Here is a 19,211-nt window from a genome sequence, read left to right on the forward strand (position 1 = left end):
ACAGACAGATCACAAGCAGGCAGAGGGGCAGGCAGAGAGAGGGGAGGAAGCAGGCTTCCTGCGGAGCAGAGAGGCCAATGCGGGGCTCGATCCCAGGACCCTGAGATCACGACCTGAGCCAAAGGCAGAGGCTTAACCCACTGAGCCACCCAGGCGCCCCTCTTAGTCTTTCTTCTAGTTTTCTAACATTCTTTTCCGTGGGCTTTTGTGGGATATCACTTTGCTTATTGGGAAATAAACTACTTAATCTGCAGCATCTTAGTTCTTTTCATGTTTAAGTAGTATCTTTTGGTTATATATTCAGTCAATTTAAACAAGGTGTCAGAGAACAAATAGTCTATTGAAGATGACTTTGCTTCATTTGAGTAAATATTGTTTGTGTTTCCTTTATGATCAGTGCTCTTAGAATAATGTGATCCTTATAATGATGACCCCTGAATTATTTCTGGCAAACTTCAGTCATTCCAAGCACTCTCATATTATATATCCACCAATGAAATCCATTACCTAAAACCTTGTTTTTGGTCACAAAACAGAGCTATCTTGCAATTATAATAGTATTTATCTGTATATATGTGTATGGGTGTACTTGACAAATTTTATAATCATATTAAACTTAAAAGTTTTGTAGTTGAGATGTAGGTATTTTGAATGTTTAAGAAAAGTAGACTAATTGTTTTCATGTACCTTGAAATATCTGAGGGAATTTACATAGTGAAATTTGTAAACTGTGGTAAGTGTTTAATATTATTCTGCACTGCCAAAATGATAGAATAATTGAGTATTGAACAAAGGACATGAGTAAAAGTAGTGCTTTTAATTTTAATACAAATTACTGTATTTACAAGTAACCATTGTAAGTGACAGATTATAAATTGTCTTTATCTTTATAAGTTTAAGAAGAATTAGATTTATAAGCTGGATAAATTGAACACTAAAAACAAAAATATAAAATCAGGGCCTAGAGTATGAAGGCCCTATTGTTGACTATGTACCTGTCTCCCAGTTAAAGAATATAACACATTAGCAAAAATTTTATCCATTGCATCATTGTACAACAAAATAAGTCTCAAGAAAACTAAGTAGAAATTAGGGAAACAGGAATGGGGAAGCAAATGGAAAAGGGAGGTCTAGGAACTGACCTTAATAGGGAATTGGGGAATGGAGGAATGGTCAAGTAGTCAGTTTTATTAAGAGCTTTATTTTACCAAATACATAAATTATGTTCCAGAATTATATTTTTAATTGCTTTAATTGAATGTAACCAGCAAATGAAATCAGATTTTCTTAGATACCTGAGTGTGAACTCACAATCCCTATTTATGCAGTAATAAGTTGGTTCAGTAATTGGTCTCCTTTCTTTAGGAAAAATGCAAGTCAGGTATCAGGCAAAGAATAATTTGATATAAATTAAGAAAACAATGCCTTAAAATTTCCTTCTATTTCTATATGCACTTCTGACCATACTGCAGAGGAAAATTGCACATTGCATTTGGTCATAAAATCTATCCTTTCCCCAAAATAGAGTATGATTTTAAAACTATTGACCAACTAAGATCCTAAATTAAAACTGGTGTATAAAATTAGCAATTTTAGGACATCTGGCTTTAGGACAGGGTAAAAGAAGAAAGAATTGTGGTATATATGAAGCTGCACTTTAGATATTCTTTCCGTCCTTTTTTCTAGGATTTGCATAATGCATATTTTGGTCTGCTTCATGGCATCTCATATAGGTTCTTTAGAATATATTTTTTCTTTTTGTTTCAAATCCTCAAACCAACTTCAGTTGGTTTGGTCAGTCTTAACTTCAAGTTCACTGACTATTTCTGTTCCTTGTTTAATTTTGCTGTTGAACCCCTCTAGTAAATTTTTAATTATTTTACTCTTCACCTCCAGAATTTGTGAGGTTCCTTTGTAAAGCCATTTTTTAAAGTTATTATGGTAAAAGTAACAATTTTAACAAAAGATAACCATTTTAACCTTTTAAAAATGTATACTCAGTAATTAAGTACATTTACAAATGTTGTACAACCATCACTTCTATCCATTTCCAGAATTTGGCCATCCTCCCAAACAGAAAGACTGCACCCATTAAGTAATAACTTCCCATTCCACACTGTCTCCAGTTCTTGTTAAAATTTATTCTTCTTTCTCTATGAATTTTACTTTTCTGTGTAAGTAGAATTATATAACACTCCTCTGTGTCTGGTTTATTTCACTTGGCATAATGTTTTCAAGTTTCATACATGTGTAGTATGTATCAGAATTTTATTTCTTTTTAAGGCTGAGAAATATTTTTCTGAGGAAATGCCAATTTTCCACAGTGGCTTTTTGATTCCTTTAATGATCTCTACTTCTTTATGGATATTCTCATTTAGTGTATACATTGTTTTTCTGATTTCCTTCACTCTTATATTTTCCTTATATATTATATTATATTATATTATATTATATTATATTATCTATATTTTCCTTTAGCTTTTTGAACATATTTAATAAAGTTGTTTTGTACTCTTTGTATAATTAACCCCAAATCTGGATTTCCTCATGATTTCTTAATCCTTTGTTCCTCTAAATATGCCATATTTCTTTCCTGTTTCCTGTTTTGTTTACTGTTTCCTGTGCCATACTTTCCTGTTTCATACTTTCCATGAGTTATTTTGTTGAAAACCAGACATTTAAATATTATAACATGGTAACATTGGACATCAGATCTCCCTCTTTTCCAGGGCTTGTTTTTTGACTGTTGAAAACTGTACTAGTCCATTTGTTTACTGACTTTCCCAAACTATTTCTCAAAGGCTATGTTGCTTGTCTTTTATGGTCACTGAAGTCTCTTATCTTCATGTTAAGCTAGTTTTCACAGCGATTTCCTTGAGCACCAGGAACTAAAACACACATATGCCAAAATCAAGAGACAGACATTTGACCTGCTGAGCCACCCATGTCCCTTGGCTTCCCCTTTTATGAGCAAGGTCCCCTGCTTTTTTGGTTAGAGTTTCTAAGTCATGTGAAACCTAGACAAGTGTCTTACATCCCTTATTCAAGTGTCTCCCAGACAGGTTGAGATGGACATTCATATGTAGTAATTTTCCTATAAGGTTTGCTATGCTCCCTATGGAACTAGGGACCAAAGACTTATACTTAGGTTGCAGGTTTCTTTTCCAAGACTGCTACTGTATTGAGGAAGAGTTAGAGCAAGGACAAGTAAATACACCACAAATCTTTGCTACCACTTTAAAGTTACTAACTCTTTTCATGTTCAGTTCATTGCTGTAAGCCTTTGACTATTTTCCAGAATTCTGAAAGAGTTAATTTTGACAGTTTTTGCTTTTTTGTCACTGTTTCTGTGGGAGATGAGAACTTGGAGCGCCTTACTTTCTTTTGCTGCATTGGATGTTAATGAGGATTTTTTGGTTTTGTTTTGTGTTTGTTTGTTTTATAAATATGACTAACAAGTGTCTGAAATTATGTTTGGATCCATTTTGGTTGGCTACTCTCAAGATAAGAAGTAATTTTTACTAGAAATTCAATGCCAAACTAAAGTTGATTGAACTTTTCTTTTTCTAATTCAAGGTATATTTTAACAGAATGCTCTTGTGCCTTCTTGGCAATATATTCAATAACTAAAGTACTAAAGAGATGAACGTTTGAAATTTGTTTAGTGATTTTTTTGTAATCACTCATTTTTTCTAATGTACTTCCCTAGTAAAGTTTACTATTTTGAGAATTATTCTGTGTCCTTCACATCATACTCAACTAATTTATGGGTCCCAAATTTTTAGGGAAAATTACCACCAATGGCATCAATCTACCTGCCATCTATTTTTGACCAGCTTGAAAACAAAGAGTGGTTTTATAAGTTTTCTGAAAAAAATCAGAAGAATGATATTTTGTGATGTGAAAATTAAAGTTCAGATTTCACTCTTTATAAATAAATTTTCATTGGTTCCATTATTTGCTTATATATTTTCTGTGGCTGCTTTTGGGCTACAAAGGCCCAATGGAATAGCTTTGAAAGAATTCATATACTCTGTAAACCTATGGTGTCTATTGTCTAGGCCTTTATATAAAAAATTTGCCAACTTCTGTTTTAGCACAGCATAAACAGAATCAACAATCTAAGATGTCTTAAGCTCAAAGAATGTTACTTCTAGAAATTTCAGCTACCAAAAAGTTTATCAGGTGCTAAGCTTTTTTCCTCAATTTAATCTTTGATACTTTTAGCATCTTTTTCACTAGGTTAGCCAAACATGCCCAAAGTTTCATTTAACACATGCCATTTAACACAGAGCCTTTCTTTTTTTCTTTTCTTTTTTTTTTATTAAGGCTTTTCCTCGGACTTAAATTTATCCATAATTTTAGCTACATTTTTCATAATTTTGACAACTTTAACAAGTATTCTTAACTTGATGCTTCTTCTTCTACTTGAGTTGGAGAAAATTGGAAGTCTCCTTTACCATTAAAAAAAAAAACCCTCATAAAGAGTACCTGAGTTGAGTTGTTCAGTTGATTAAGCATCTGCCTTCAGCTCAGGTCATGATCTAAGGATCCTGGGATTGATCCCCACATCAGGCTTCCTGCTCACCTGGGGAGTCTGTCTTTCTCTCTCCCTCTGCCCCTCCCCACTGCTCATTCTCTCTCTTAAATGAATAAATAAAATCTTAAAAAAAAACCCACAAAACTTCCTATGAGTACATTATTCTTATATATTAAATATTTAACTACAGAACTATGTGAATCAGAGTGCTTTGAAATCAGAGTGAATTTCAGCTGTGAGAAATTTGCTTATTCCTATATCGACTTTTAAAAAGATGGATAAAAGCTTTGATAAAAAAATTTTACAGCAAACTTTTCTGTTATAAAAGACAGCTTAAAAACATATAGAACATATGTGGTTTTGATTACATCTGTAAGGATACTTTCAACTTAATACTTATCAATTTAAGCCCAGTGGTAGAATACTTCTGAGAATAGTTTTGAACTGGACTGCCAGTCATTTCTCATCAACTAACATTTTTTAAAAGCTCTGCATCTGTAAGATGCATGATTTTGTGTGCTCTTTGAGATCAAATAATTTGAGGTTATTATAAATAGACTAAATTACTAATTGAATCACTTCATTATCATTAGAATGTAGAAATTCCACCTTAGAATCACATCTCTTTCTCTGGAGCTCCCTGATGCCCTCACTAACTTTATTAAAATCCAATTTTGTAAAGCAACATTTTCTCAAATTTTTCTACTTTAGCACTGGCTGCTGTCAAGAAAATTTTAGATAAAAGAGAAGATGTCACATTCTCCAAAAATTCATGAATCAGCATTAGGGTAGATAGTGCTGTTTTGGATTTTTTTATTTTAATTTTTAAATTTTCTAATTTTTTAAAAAATTAATTTTTTTGTACCCCTGGGGATAAAAATATATGTTTATAAAAAATAAAAAGATTATAAAAAGAAATTAATTTTTTATTAACATATAATGTATTATTAGTCCCAGGGGTACAGGAGTTTTCAATCCAGTGGCAAACATGCTAAAGTTGGATTCATATCATGAAGTAGCACATTAACTGCTTTTGAAAAGTTTCTTTTGTCAATGTACTAGCTATTCCTCTTGTTAAATTTTCATTACTTTTTATGATCTTACAAATAGAGCCTTTATTAATATTTATGAAAAAATATTTATTTGAGGATTTAGTGGCCACTGATCAATAATTTACTTATCGATGGTAATTTATCCACAAAATACCTTTGTCTTTTCTGCAATTTTTTTTTTCAAGTGAGAGTTTTTGCTTGGGAGATATTTTATAAACTGATGAAACATTATCTGCAGATGGGAAAGTCTGATTTCTTATATCTGGTATACTTTAATTTGAACCTCCAAATATACCTTTACAGTGAGCTAATCAGTTTCATAGCTGTGTTATTCATTTGAGTGTTATCTCAATTTTCTAAGTATTTTGGTGAAAATACCCTCCAAAACTTAACAGGAAACATCTAAGGACATTTGGTGGTTGCTTAAGTGCTAACTGGTTACTTTGTACACTTTTTGTCTCTTTATCCTAATGACACACAGGTAATATTAATACCCTTCTTATACCAAAATGCTTATGAAAAGCATTCATTAAAACTTTCTCTTACCCAGTTCTCTATTGGACTTTCTTTTGCTCTTAAGATTTTGCTCAATTTTATAAATATCATCATATAGAACAGTATGTTATGCTTTTAAAACCATTTTATTTCCTAAGGAAAGTAAGCATGGTTATATCAGGTATAAAAACTTCAGTGCTCATCCTGGTGAGGTGGTGAGGAAGATTTGGAAATATTGGTGTTAGTTCGAGAAAACACCTTTGACAGAGCTGAAGATACCTTTGCCAGCATTTTAGATCCTTGTTTGGAAATACTAGGCTTGAGATTTTCTGTGGATAAAGCAAAAAAGTAATATGGGTATTTATTAGACATTCTAATTGAGAGAAGGTATATTACAGAATTGATGATTTAGAATTCAGAAAAAGACATTTATGCAATACTTTATGGGATTTAAAAACAACAACAATAACAACAAAAACCAGGGGTGCCTGGGTGGCTCAGTGGGTTAAGCCTCTGCTTTTGGCTCAGGTCATGATCTCAGGGTCCTAGGATCGAGTCCCGCATCAGACTCCCTGCCAAGCAGAGAGCCAGCTTCCTCCTCTCTCTCTCTCTGCCTACTTGTGATCTCTGTCAAATAAGTAAATAAAATCTTAAACAAACAAACAAACAAAAAACATTCACAAAGATTCTTTCGATTTGGCCCTGCTAATGTCTTCCGGGGAAATAGGAAGGAAATAGGAAATTCTCCTTTTTTGAATACTGAATCTTGGCAAGGTTAAATACCTAGCATAAGGTCATACGAGTGGAAAATGGCTACACTGGGAATAGGATCCAGCTTCTGACTCTATATAGCATAGTTACACCTTCTGTATTTTGATGCTTCTTTAGTCAGGTATGCAAAGAATGTCTTTCTTTATCTAGCAGAACATTCTTAGAAAATGCCTGATGAGCTAAACTTACATGAGAAAGTAACTTTCAACTCTATGCAGTAAGAGTATCCATTTCAGAGTGCTTATGTGCAAGTACAAGTGCATTAAAATTGGTATAATTTCTCACCTCCTTTGGGTGAATTTTCAGTTAGCTAACTTTAAGTAATTTTTTGTTATGTGAGGTAACACTGTATAGATAATAAAATATTTTTCATTTAGATTCATTTTTCTACATGACTTATTCAACACATGGGGCCTTAAAGAATATAATATTTTAATTATCACAAAATGAGATTTTTACATATAGACATGTAAAGACAAAAGTGAACATTTATGTACTTTTTTGAAACTTTATGACGGGGCATAAAAACACACATGACAGTAAAACCAATATTTTCTTAATTCTAATGCATGCCAAAGTTCATGACTGTACCTCTTGCAGTTACTTAGAGATGTCTTTTTTGCAAGATAATATTCTATGATTAAAGCTAAGATAGCTTATAGTAAATTTCACTATGAAGAACAAAAAAGCATATTTAGGTTTTTAACTACATAGTTATTAATTATAATAATATTAATATTATATATAACATACTTAATATAATATACAAATTATATACATAATATACAATAATAATAATAATAATAATATAACTATTATTTTAAAAAATAACCTAAGAATTTAAAAGGAAACAGCCAAAATCTGCAGTGGATAAGACACAAAAGCACGGATGAAAGAGAAAGATGTACATTCTGAAAAAGTAAGATAAATTTTTTATTGATATGATTGAGACATTGTTGCAAGACTTTTGAAATTCTCATTGGAGAAGTTAAGGAGCTTCCATTCTTAAAAATTGTGTTCTTATTAAAAATTCAGATTCCTGGGCACCATTACTCAGAGATAGTAACTTGGGAAGTCTAAGAGAAGGCCCAGGAATCTGCACTGTTAAAAAATACACTGGATGATTCTAATGCAAAGCAGTTCCTGGAAACACATAGAGGATACTGCCTCAAATATGCATCCATTCTAGATTCCTTGTACCTTATTCAAGACCAATGGTGGCTAGTATCATAAGTTAATAACATACATGAAGCTCATCCCTATAGAGAGTAGTGAACCCTGTGTTCTTTTTGTAGCAAAACTATAGACTATCTTTGATTATTACCCAACATGGGGCTCATTCTGGGAAGCAGTGGCAACAATATAGAACCACATTATGGAGGCAAGCAAAAATGGAGGAACAAAGTCAGAAGATCTGTTTTGGGCCTTAAAAACTCTCCATTTGTTGACTGTGTAAACTCAGGTGATTATTACCTCCATTTTCTGTTTTGTAAATTAGGGATTTATGATTGACAGAGGGAGAGTAGTATGGTATAGGGGATATATAGACAAGTTTAGTTTTGTCTACAAAACATTTCACAAAGCTTTGAATGATCTGATAAAATTTAAAAGTTGGGAATTTTCACATAAAATTTTCATCTCCAGCTTCTTTAGAAAAAGGCTCAGACTTGAACTGGAAAAGCAAGCAACAACCCAGGATGTCAGTGATTGGATTATCATCTCCTCCTTTAGATGGGACACCCCATCTCCAGTGGATCCACACCCCTGCTCAACTTATTCCTCTTGTTTGTAGTAACTGTCTGGCTCCTGTGGTATTTGAGTGTATAAATTATCATCATATTTAATGTACTTAAGCTTTGAAGTTGGGCAGTTCTGTGTTTGAATCCCAGCTCTGCAGCTTATTAGCTATGAGGTGATCTTGAGTAACCTACTCTTGCTTTCCTCTTCAATGACTCTCACTTTCCTCTTTAATAAAATGGAGATAACTGGTACCTAATAAATGTTAGCTCCATTATTTGTTATGTGGTTTGAGGTTAAAGTAAAAGAACTACATAATAAACATAATAAACTGAAAATGACTATACACACATACATATACATAGTTAAGTATATTATTTCAGTCTCATTACTCAATCTCAGGTGTCAGTACTAGAAGGGAGGAATCAGTCATTCCAGGAGGAATGCTAAAGTATGGCAAATTTTGTACCTGGAATGAATTCTTTTGAGGAACATGCACTCTCAGTATTATTCTTGTTTCCTTCAAAGATGGTGATAAACTGCCAAGACAAAGCAAATTATGTAGTTAGTGTGTTTTGGACACTACACACTAGAGATACCTAGAAACCCCCAAAAGATGTAGTACAACCACTGCATAAATAGCATCTATGTTCTGAAGCCCTAGAATTATTCTCTGAGTCTTAGGCTCATAATTTTTGCCAATTAGGGCACCTAGGATTGACCCTTGTCATAGATGTGGGCCTTAGCCACCATTAACTGATGACCAGGCATCTTACATCACAAAAAAATACCGGCTCTGTCTGCCCCCTCACTCTTTTGGGTGGATTGAAATAAACAACGAATTATATATTCTTTTCTAATGCGAGAGATAATGGTAAGTGGGGAAGGAAAATGGATGTTCACTGTGTAACTCCAGTTCCCTGTTATGGAAATCTTAGGCATTTTGGGGTCTGGAGCAATGAAGTGGCTATGGGGACCTAGTCAGTTAAGGAACATGGCTCAGATACTAGTTTTACTCTGTAGGTCTATATCACTTCTATGAATATAGCAGCAGCAATCTTCTCAGAAATGTATAAAATAAACTGAGGTATGTTGCTGGGCTTCCCTGTAAATATTTTATAATACTAGTTATTAAATAAGGAAATCAATGAAGAGAAATGAATAAAGGCCTAAATAAAGAAACATAAAATATGTGATACATAGATTATGTAAAGATCATCAGATATTATAAAGATTTTATTTATTTATTTGACAGAGGGACACAGTGAGAGAGGGAATAGAAGCAGGGGGAGTGGGAGAGGGAGAAGCAGGCTTCCCGCTGAGCAGGGAGCCTGATGTGAGGCTCAATCCCAGGTCTCTGGGATCATGACCTGAGCTGAAGGTAGACACTTAACAACTGAGCTACCAAGGTACCCCAAGACCATCAGATATTATAAGAGTTTTATCAGAGTTCCTTCATGAGGACTTGATGCAACTTATTTATTAATATATTTCTGGATAGCTGAGGAATGAAGTGGAGCTGAGACTATGTAAAGCATTGATTCTCAGTATTGGCTTACAATAGTTACATGTGGATTTTTTTTTTTTTTTAAATATGAATCCCTGGGTCCCACATCTCCAATTGAACTTAAATTTCTGAGGATGAGGCATATATTGATATCTTTAAAAAAAATGTCTGCATGTGTGAGACTGACTTGAGAATCCTTAATCTAAAAGCAGAGGGCAGATGCCACCAAGTGTCTCAGATGAGTAAGTAATGTAAGTTCTGGTGGAAACATGAATCTTTGCACTAGGTTTAAGAGTATATGCCATTTCTTGATGGAACACTGTTATTATCATTGCTTTAAGTTTCTGAAAATTCTAAAATCTTGGCTGCATTGCACTTGGCATCTCATATCCTTTCCCTTAGAAGTTGTAGACATTGTCTTATTTCTTTACATGTTATGTAATTTTGGATTCTATCTTGGGCATTTAAAATAATTTATGAGATTCCAAGAACTCTTAGTATCCTCTGGAGATGGTTGAGTTTTTTTGTCTGTTTTTTTTTTTTTTTGTTGTTGTTGTTGTTTGTTTTTGTTTTTGTTTTTTGCTTTTTTGCTTAACTAGGTAGCTAACCTGCTTAGATTCAGACCACATATCCTACCCTGCCTTCTATGGCAGTGCTTCCAATGTAAATTCAATTTCCAAAGCCTTGGCAGTATTTTTTTTAAATCTCTGTGTATGCACCACTATTAAAGCTATAGTTCAAGTTCTCAAAGACTTTTGTTTATACAAGCTCATGTCAGTTCCATACATGCACAGCTCAGGAGAGATTTTTCAGCAGATTTTTAGGGACTCCTTTTTTGATGATCCTTCTAATTTTTTTTTTTTTTTAAATATCTCTAACACTCATAAGTCCCCTTTTCTGTTTCTATGGCTAAATGCTGTGGCTACCCTCCCTGTGTGCTATCTCACACATCCCATAACTGTATCCCTGTCTAGGGTGAAATGACAAAAGACAGCAGAGAAAAAAGTAGATTTCCTTCTAATATTCTTCAGGTTACTGGAGACTTTTCCTATTCTGGTCAGAAGGAAGTATTTTCTGTGAGCTTTAAGTGCCTCAGCAGCCTCTGCTGCCATTGCTCTGTAGCTTCATGTCTGAAACTTGCCTTGAGGCAGAACCAAGCAGGAAAAGTGCGAAAAAAGTGAGTTTCTTCTACTTCACAGTCCACAGGAACTTGTTCCTAATTTTCATCGGAGAGCAATGTTTTCTCCTGAAGATTTATTCTGCCTATTCTTTCTAAGTAATTCCAGGATTTGAACTTCTCTGGATCTAACTAAACTAGGAGATAGGGGGGCAGGGGACAGCAGGAAACTCATAATGGTATTGGTGATTCTTTGAGTTTTTACTTCCTTCCTCAAACTCCAGCTATTATTATTTCAGCATCCTCAGTAGTTGTCCAGCGTTTTTAGTTGTAAAACGAGAGAGATGAGGTAGAATGTGCTTACTCCATCTTACTTTGAACGGGGTTGGATATACCAATTTCAAGCATGTTTCACCATGGAAAAAGCTGCAAGTGAGAGAGGAAAGGCAAAGAGCCAAAAGGGTCCAGCTTAATCAGGGATTCAGCCTGTCACAAGGACCAGTCTGTAATCAGCTTGTCAGTTCAGAGATTCTCTCTCTGTTATTTCCAAATGATTTTACTTGGAAAATATGGTCTAAATGAAGCCCGAGGTTGTCAAATAGATGTTTATATTCATAAATGAGCATTAGGTTGAATGAGGAACTAGCCTAGCATCTTCAGGAATTGGCATGAGTAAGAATTTTAAGATTTGGTTCTGAACACTACTCTATTGGAAATTTCTAAAAAGGGTTAAGGAAGAGGAAATTTCCTGAGTTTATGGTGGAGAGTAGCTGGGCCTTTTGGAAAGCTGCCTTTAAACAATCATTCTTTAGGAACACAGAAAAATAGATGGAATCTGTACGAATTTTCTGCAAGCCCATTTCCTGTTTTTGAAGCTTCTATTCCCTCCCTGCTTCCTCCAAGTTCCTCACTTGGAGTCTACCTGCCCTAAACAGGATGGAGTGACTCTCTGTAGGGTTTTCTTCAGAGACTGCAGTAACAGAGTTTAGGAACAGAATTGTACATAGGTGCTAGGGAAGAACAGTGGCCTATTCTGTGCACATATGCAAGGAATAATTTAATTGTAAAGTGAGAATTTTGATTAGGGGATTTTTCCAGTACCATGCATGGGTCTCAGCCAGAGGGAGATACCTGAGCAGGAAGAAACTGTGCATAGGGGTACTCTTCCTGATGTTCCTCAGATCGTACCACCCAAGCCCAGATTTGATGTTGAAAATTGAGCTATATTCAACTGGACCCCATGTATACCATTTATAGTTTATTGAAAAATATTTACCTTGACACTGTTCGAACTCTCTGGTGTTTGCTCTTGAGAAGTTCCTGTTGGGAAGGGGGAAAAAAAAAAGGAAAAATGTTTTTTTTTGGGGGGGGCATGAATAGTACTGAGACAAACCTGGTCTTATTATTTTTCACCAGAAAGTTCTAGAATTTAGGCAGGTACAAAAAATTACTACTACTTTCAGTGTATAGACAGTGAGAATAACATAGAAATAGGTAAGATCCCTGGAATTATGGGGCATGTCTAGATCTTCCTTTCGGAATTATGAAAGATGAAATATGATTTGGTAGGAGAGGCAGACTCCATAACTTCAGAGCCACATATTCATGCACAACTACTCAATTTCTATAGGCTCATTTGTTTACATGTAAAATGAGAGATTACCTCATAGATGATTCCAAGGGGCCTTGCAGCTCTAATGGTCTACATAGCTAATTAAAAGCAGATAATTGGCACTAACAGGAAAATGCTGGTCTTATGAAATAATTTGAGTGAGAACCAGGAGAATTTTGAAGCAATACAAAGAGGAAATCTGGAGGAATTGCTACAGAACCAAAAATTGCCCAAGTTCCAGGAGAGGTTAATTAGCCTGTAAAACAAATTTAGACTAAGGAGTTAGAAATGATGAGAAAATTTTTACAACAACGGTCTACTGGGGAGGCAGAAAATCTGAGTCTGTGTCTTAGGTTCATTTCTTAGAGCTGTATGAACATTGGCAAGTTGAATCTAACTTATTTGACTCTGTTTCCTCTTTATGTAGAATGTGAATGAGACTGTCTTCCCTGGCTGTCTCAAAAAAGGATGCAATGAGATATCTTATATAAAAATATTGTGCATTGGGTTGCCTGGGTGGCTCAGTGGGTTAAAGCCTCTGCCTTCAGCTAAGGTCATGGTCTCAGGGTCCTGGGATCGAGCCCCACATCGGGCTCTCTGCTCCGCGGGGAGCCTGCTTCCTCCTCTCTCTTTGCCTGTCTCTCTGCCTACTTGTGATCTCTGTCAAATAAATAAATAAAATCTTTAAAAAAATATATTGTGCATTTTATAGAAATGTAATCATCAGGGGCCAATATATGGTCATTCTCCGCATTATCCTTTGGATCAATGTAGGTTTTGGGGAAAAAATTGGTAGTAGAACATCAATTAACTCAGATATGAGAGGGACTGATGATTGCACTTATCTGACAATATTGATAAAATTTTATTGTTGGTTGATAATCTTTTTAAACTGCCTGACTCTATATTGCACATAATTGAACTAACTGACTTTTGCTTTTAAATGACTAAGGGTATTGGGTTTACTTCCAGGGCTGTCATTCCAAATGCTAGGTTTTTAAGTTTCTAGGATAAATGACTATCAACTTCCCAGGATATACTAGGAATTTGTTTTGATGAAAAGTCAAAGAAAAAAACCCTGATATTTGAGGGTCTCAGGTATTCAGATTTATTTTATTGTATATCTAAATGAAACAAAGAATCTAATTTTCTAGTCCTAATCTCTCCATTAAACTCCAATCTTAACTATCTTATTTCTTATGTGATACCTCAACTTGAATATCTAATGGGTACCTCAAGCTCAGCATAACCAAAACAGAATTCTTTTTTTTTTTTCTTAAAGATTTTATTTATTTATTTGACAGAGAGAAAGAGCACAAGTAGCAGAGAGGCAGGCAGAGAGGAAGGAAGCAGGCTCCCCGCTGAGCAGAGCACCGATGTGGGGCTCGATCCCAGGACCCCAGGATCATGACCGGAGCCAAAGGCAGTCGCCTAACTGACTGAGCCACCCAGGTGCCCCCCAAAACAGAATTCTTGTGCCTCTCATTCATTAGTCCCATTGTCCCTCCTATTTTACTAAATGCTCCTTCTATTATATTGCCTATTTTAGGTTCTTGGGAATACAGCTGTAATCTTCATGGACCTCACATTCTAGAAGGAGAGAGTGAAAAAACAATTAATGTTCTGTCAGATAATTATAAGTGCCAGTGAGAAAAATAAGCACAGATGCAGAATAGTTAGTACCATGGTGGGAATGAGGCCACAGTGTCAGAGTAGGGTCAAAGAAGACATCACTGAGAAGGTGAAATTTGAGCAAAGACCTGAAGGTGAGGGACTAGCAATGTAGATGTAGGGGGAGGACACCTTACACAAGGATCCACAAAAGCAAAGGCCCTCAATACCTGGAATGTTTAAGGAAAGCAAGGCCCATGAGGCTGGAGCAGAGAGCCAGAAAGAGACAGAGATTGAGGAAGTTAGGTAAGGTTGGGGAGGTGATGTCCAGATGAGGTAGGGTTCTGCAAGCTATCGTGGTTTCTTTCACTTTTGTCCCAGATGAGATGGGGAACACCTATCAATAGCTGGAATTATCTTGTTTATGTGGTTACTCTTTGATGCCCACCCCAGGTTACAGTGTAAATTCTATGAGATTAAGGACTGTGTCAGTGTTGTGGGATTCTCGAACACAAAGGAGATACTCACTAAGTATTTGAATGAATGAATGAATGAATGAATGAATAAGGATTGAACTGGGCAAGTGAAATATTACTGAAGGATGTAAAAATTAAGCATGATCATTGCACAAAATTGGAAAAGAAAACAATAACAACAATACTGTTTTTATGGTCAGGATACTTAGGATCCAGAGTTGGCTCTGCCTCAGACTCAGAGTAACCTTGGCAGAACTGCTTCATCATTCTTAGCTTGTGTTTCCTCACGAAAACATGAAGGGATTTGTATAGAATGATTCCATACTACCGGTACGATTAGTGATTATTGTGACATCTTCTGATTATGGTGTGTTTATGGGATTCTGGCATATTTATTGCTATTCTAGGAATCATCTTAATTAAAACAATTCCACTTCCAAGTTGAGACAATTTGTTTTTAAAGTAATTCCTTGAGTGGGCTGTGTGTCTGAAATAGCCAAATGTGTGGTTTGAGTTTTAAAGCCACTTTACAATCAACATGACACTCTACCTCTTATACATATGGTCATTGTTGGAACCACATTGATCCTCTGAGGTTTCAAAAAATAGAGAATCAAAAAGTTCTTAAATATTCTAAGGAGTAGGTACTATTTTAAAAATACCGAAGTCTATATTAGTCAGATATTAATGTGAGCAAACAACTTTAGGTCTAAAAACTCCCTTACCCCCACACACTTTTTGTACATTTTGGTAGGACTAAGCACAAAGGAAGGATAAGAAATCATTAAATCCTAGTATAATGGATTCTGGCTCAGATAGAAGCTATTGTATGGTGCATCCTTATTTTATGAATATTTTTCACAGGAGCATAGTAAATGTGAATTCATAACATCATACCATTTTCTTGATCAAAATTATTAATAAAATCTTGATAATAATTCAGCAAAGGCAAACTAGTTGGTTCATTTTAACACCTGAGTGATGTAGTAGTGGATTATTTTCCAAAAAATAGGTAAATTCCCAGGAAAAAAAATTATCAACCTCAGGTCTGATAACTAAAAATATCATCAAAGCAGTAAACAAACAAAAAGCAATAGCTGAAAAATTCATTAAAGCAGTAAAGCAGTCTTTTGAATGCTTTCTAATTTAAGAAAAATAATAAATCTAACCTTGTAATAATTTGTCACTTGAATCTGAGGTAAAATCTTCAGTCTCACTAAAACAAAAGAAAGAGCACATTTCATTTTCTGTGTATTTATTGACTAAAGAAATTACTGGTTAAGCAAAAGAACAATCTGTCAGTTATTATTTGTATGGAAGTAAACCTGGAATAATTTATCACTCAGTTCCAAAATCAAATGAAAATTATTTCTAAATTGACTTTTCACTTTTAATTTTGGTTAAATATACATAACATAAAATTTGCCACCTTAACCATTTTTAAGTTCTGTACTTGAGGACATTCTCTTTGTTGTGCAACCATCACCACTATCCTCCAGAATTTTTCATCTTCCCCAACTGAGGGTAACTCCACATTACCCACCCCCCTGTTCCCACGTTTTACTTTTTGCTTCCATGATTTGACTAACTGAGTTATCTCATATAAGTGGAATCATGTAGTATTTGTCCTTTTGGAACTGGCTTATTTAGTATAATGTCTTCAAGGTTCCCACGAGAAGCATGTGTCACAATTTCCTTTTTAAGGCTTAATAATATTCTACGGAATGTATATATTACATTTTGCTTAACCATTCTCTTGAATGGCTTGAATTACTTCCAGGATATAGCGGTTGTTAATAATGCTGCTTATGAATATGAGTGTATGAATATCTGAGTGACTGTTTTCAAATCTTTTGGGTATATATCCAGAAGTGTAATTGCTAGATCATATGGTAACTCTATTTTTTGATAAACTGTCATATTGTTTCCCATGGCAACTGCACCATTTTAAATACCCAACAGCAATGTACAAGGATTGCATTTCTTCACTTTCTTGCCAACATTTGTTATTTTCTGTTTCTGGTTGGTTTTGTTTTCTATTTTGATAACAGCTATTCTGATGGGTGTGAAATAACATCTTATTGTGGTTTTGATTTGCACTTCCCTAATGATTAGTTATATTGAGTATCTTTTCATGTACTTCTTGCCCATTTATATATCTTCTTTGAAGAAATACCTATTCAAGTCCTTTACTCAATTTTTAATCAGTTTTTTGGATTATTTTGTTGTTACTGAGTTATAAGAGTTATTTATATATTCTGGGTAGTAATCCCTTATAGATATATGATTTGCAAGTATTTTCTCCCATTCTTTTCACTCTGTCCTTTGAAGCTAAGTGGCCTTGGCATGTTTATCAAAAAACATTTGGCCACATATGGGAGATTTATTTATAGGCCTTTTATTTTATTTCTTTTTTTTTATATATCTGTCTTTATGTCTGTACTATAGTGTTTTCATTACCATATCTTTGCAGTAAGTTTTAAAATCAGTAAGTCTAACTTTGTTCTTCCTTGTCAATGTTGTTTTGGTTATTAGGAGTCCCTTGAAAAACTATAGATTTTAGAATAAATTTTTTGTATTTCTGTAAAAAATGCTATCAAATGTAATTCTTATAAAAATGCTAATCTGTAGAATTCTTTGTGTAATTATTGACATCTTAACAATAGTAAATCTTCTAATTCATGAATTTTTTAAGTGCTTTTTAAATTTTTTAAATTTGAGTATAGTTGATATGCAATGTTACACTAGTTTCAGGTGTGCAACCTAGTGATTTGACAAGTTTATGCATTATGCTGTGTTTACCACAAGTGTAACTACCATCTGACCCCATACAATGCTATTGATTATATTCCTTATGCTGTACCTTTTATTTCTGTGACAGTCATTCCATAACTGAAAGTGTGTATTTCCCACTTATCTTTACTTCCTTCTCCTTTGGCAAGGATCAGTTTGTTCTCTGTATTATATTTATAGGTCTGATTCTGCTTTTTGTTCATTCATTTTTTTTTAGATTCCACTTATGAGTAAAATCATATGGTATTTTTTCTTTCTCAGTCTTACTTCATGAAACATAATTTTTCCATTAATTTTTGTCTCCTTCAATTTCCTTCAGGTATGTTGTGTAGTTTTTAGTTTTCCATTTTGGATTCTTTGTGGTCATTGTATAGAAATGCAATTGATTTTTCTGTGTTGATTTTGTATCCAACAACTTCGATGAATTCATTTATTCTAAAGTTTTTGTTTCTTTTTTGTGTGGCATCTTTAGGGATTTTCTACATATAAGATAATGTTATCTGTGAATAGAGGACATTATACTTCTTATCTTACAATTTAGGTGCCTTTTATTTTTGTTTGACCAAGGACTCTGACCAGGACTTCGACCACGTTAAATAGAAGTGGTAAGAGTGGGAAATTATTTCTGATCTTGAAAAATCCTATAGGCTTTCACTCTGAGTTGTGTTTTCGATATATGGCTTTTATTATTTTGAGGTAATTTCTATTTTTAGTTTGTTGAGTTTTATTATTTTGAAAAGATGTTGAGTGTTGTTAAATGGTTTTTCTGCATTAATTTAGATGAGAATGTGTGTGTTTTCTTCATCTTGTTAATATGTTGTATTATATTTTTTATATATTGAACCTCCCTTGTACTCCTGGGATAATCCCACCTGAGTCATGGAGTAAAATATTTTAATGGGCTGTTGAATTCTGTTTGTCAGTAATTTGCTGAAGATTTTTCCATCAATATTCATCAGGGATATTAATCTGAAGTTTACTTGCAGTGCCTTTTTCTAGCTTTTGGTATCAAAGTAATTTTGGCTCATGAGTTTGGAGATATTCCATCCTATCCAGTTTTTTTTTTTTTTTTTGAAAGAGTTTGAGCAGGATTCATGGTAATTCTCCCTTAAATGTTTGCTGGAATTCACCAGTGAAACCATCTGGTCCTGAAATTTTCTTTGTTAGGTGTTTGATTACTGACTTAGTCTCCTTACCAGTTATAAGTCTGCTCAGATTTTCTATTTTTTTCATAATTCAATTTCATAATAGCCATGTGTTTCTGGGAATTTATCCATTTCATCTGAGTTATCTAAATTGTTGACATATAACTGTTCATAGTACTTTCTTCTAATCCTTTCATTTCTGTAAAATCTGTTGTGATGTTTCTGTTTCTCATTTATAGTTTTAGTTTTTTGAATCTTCTCTTTTTTCCTTAGACAATCTTACAATAATTTTGTCAATTTTGCTGGTCTTTTTGAAGAACCAACTCTATGTTTCATTGGTTTTATCTATTATTTT

At 34.1% G+C, this 19,211-nt stretch overlaps 1 protein-coding gene across 2 annotated transcripts in view; it reads right to left on the reverse strand.

Annotated features, from left to right (window-relative positions):
* Window positions 1-6,220: 6,220 nt before the first annotated feature.
* The window catches only part of FSIP2 (fibrous sheath interacting protein 2), a 90,376-nt gene continuing 77,385 nt past the window's right edge, over window positions 6,221-19,211 (reverse strand). The window contains exons 20-23 of one of the 2 annotated variants that reach the window (XM_059166833.1): window positions 16,088-16,134; window positions 12,496-12,539; window positions 9,065-9,134; window positions 6,221-6,416 (exon numbers count right to left, since the gene is read on the reverse strand). In XM_059166833.1, coding sequence (XP_059022816.1) covers window positions 6,280-6,416; window positions 9,065-9,134; window positions 12,496-12,539; window positions 16,088-16,134 — 298 coding nt within the window. In that variant the 3' untranslated portion in view covers window positions 6,221-6,279. Of the gene's footprint in view, window positions 6,417-9,064; window positions 9,135-12,495; window positions 12,540-14,311; window positions 14,422-16,087; window positions 16,135-19,211 lie in introns of those variants that run through there. The other variant, XM_059166834.1, reaches the window with a different exon arrangement.

The sequence above is a fragment of the Mustela lutreola genome, chromosome 3 (genome assembly GCF_030435805.1).
Source record: "Mustela lutreola isolate mMusLut2 chromosome 3, mMusLut2.pri, whole genome shotgun sequence".
Classification (NCBI taxonomy): Eukaryota; Metazoa; Chordata; class Mammalia; order Carnivora; family Mustelidae; genus Mustela; species Mustela lutreola.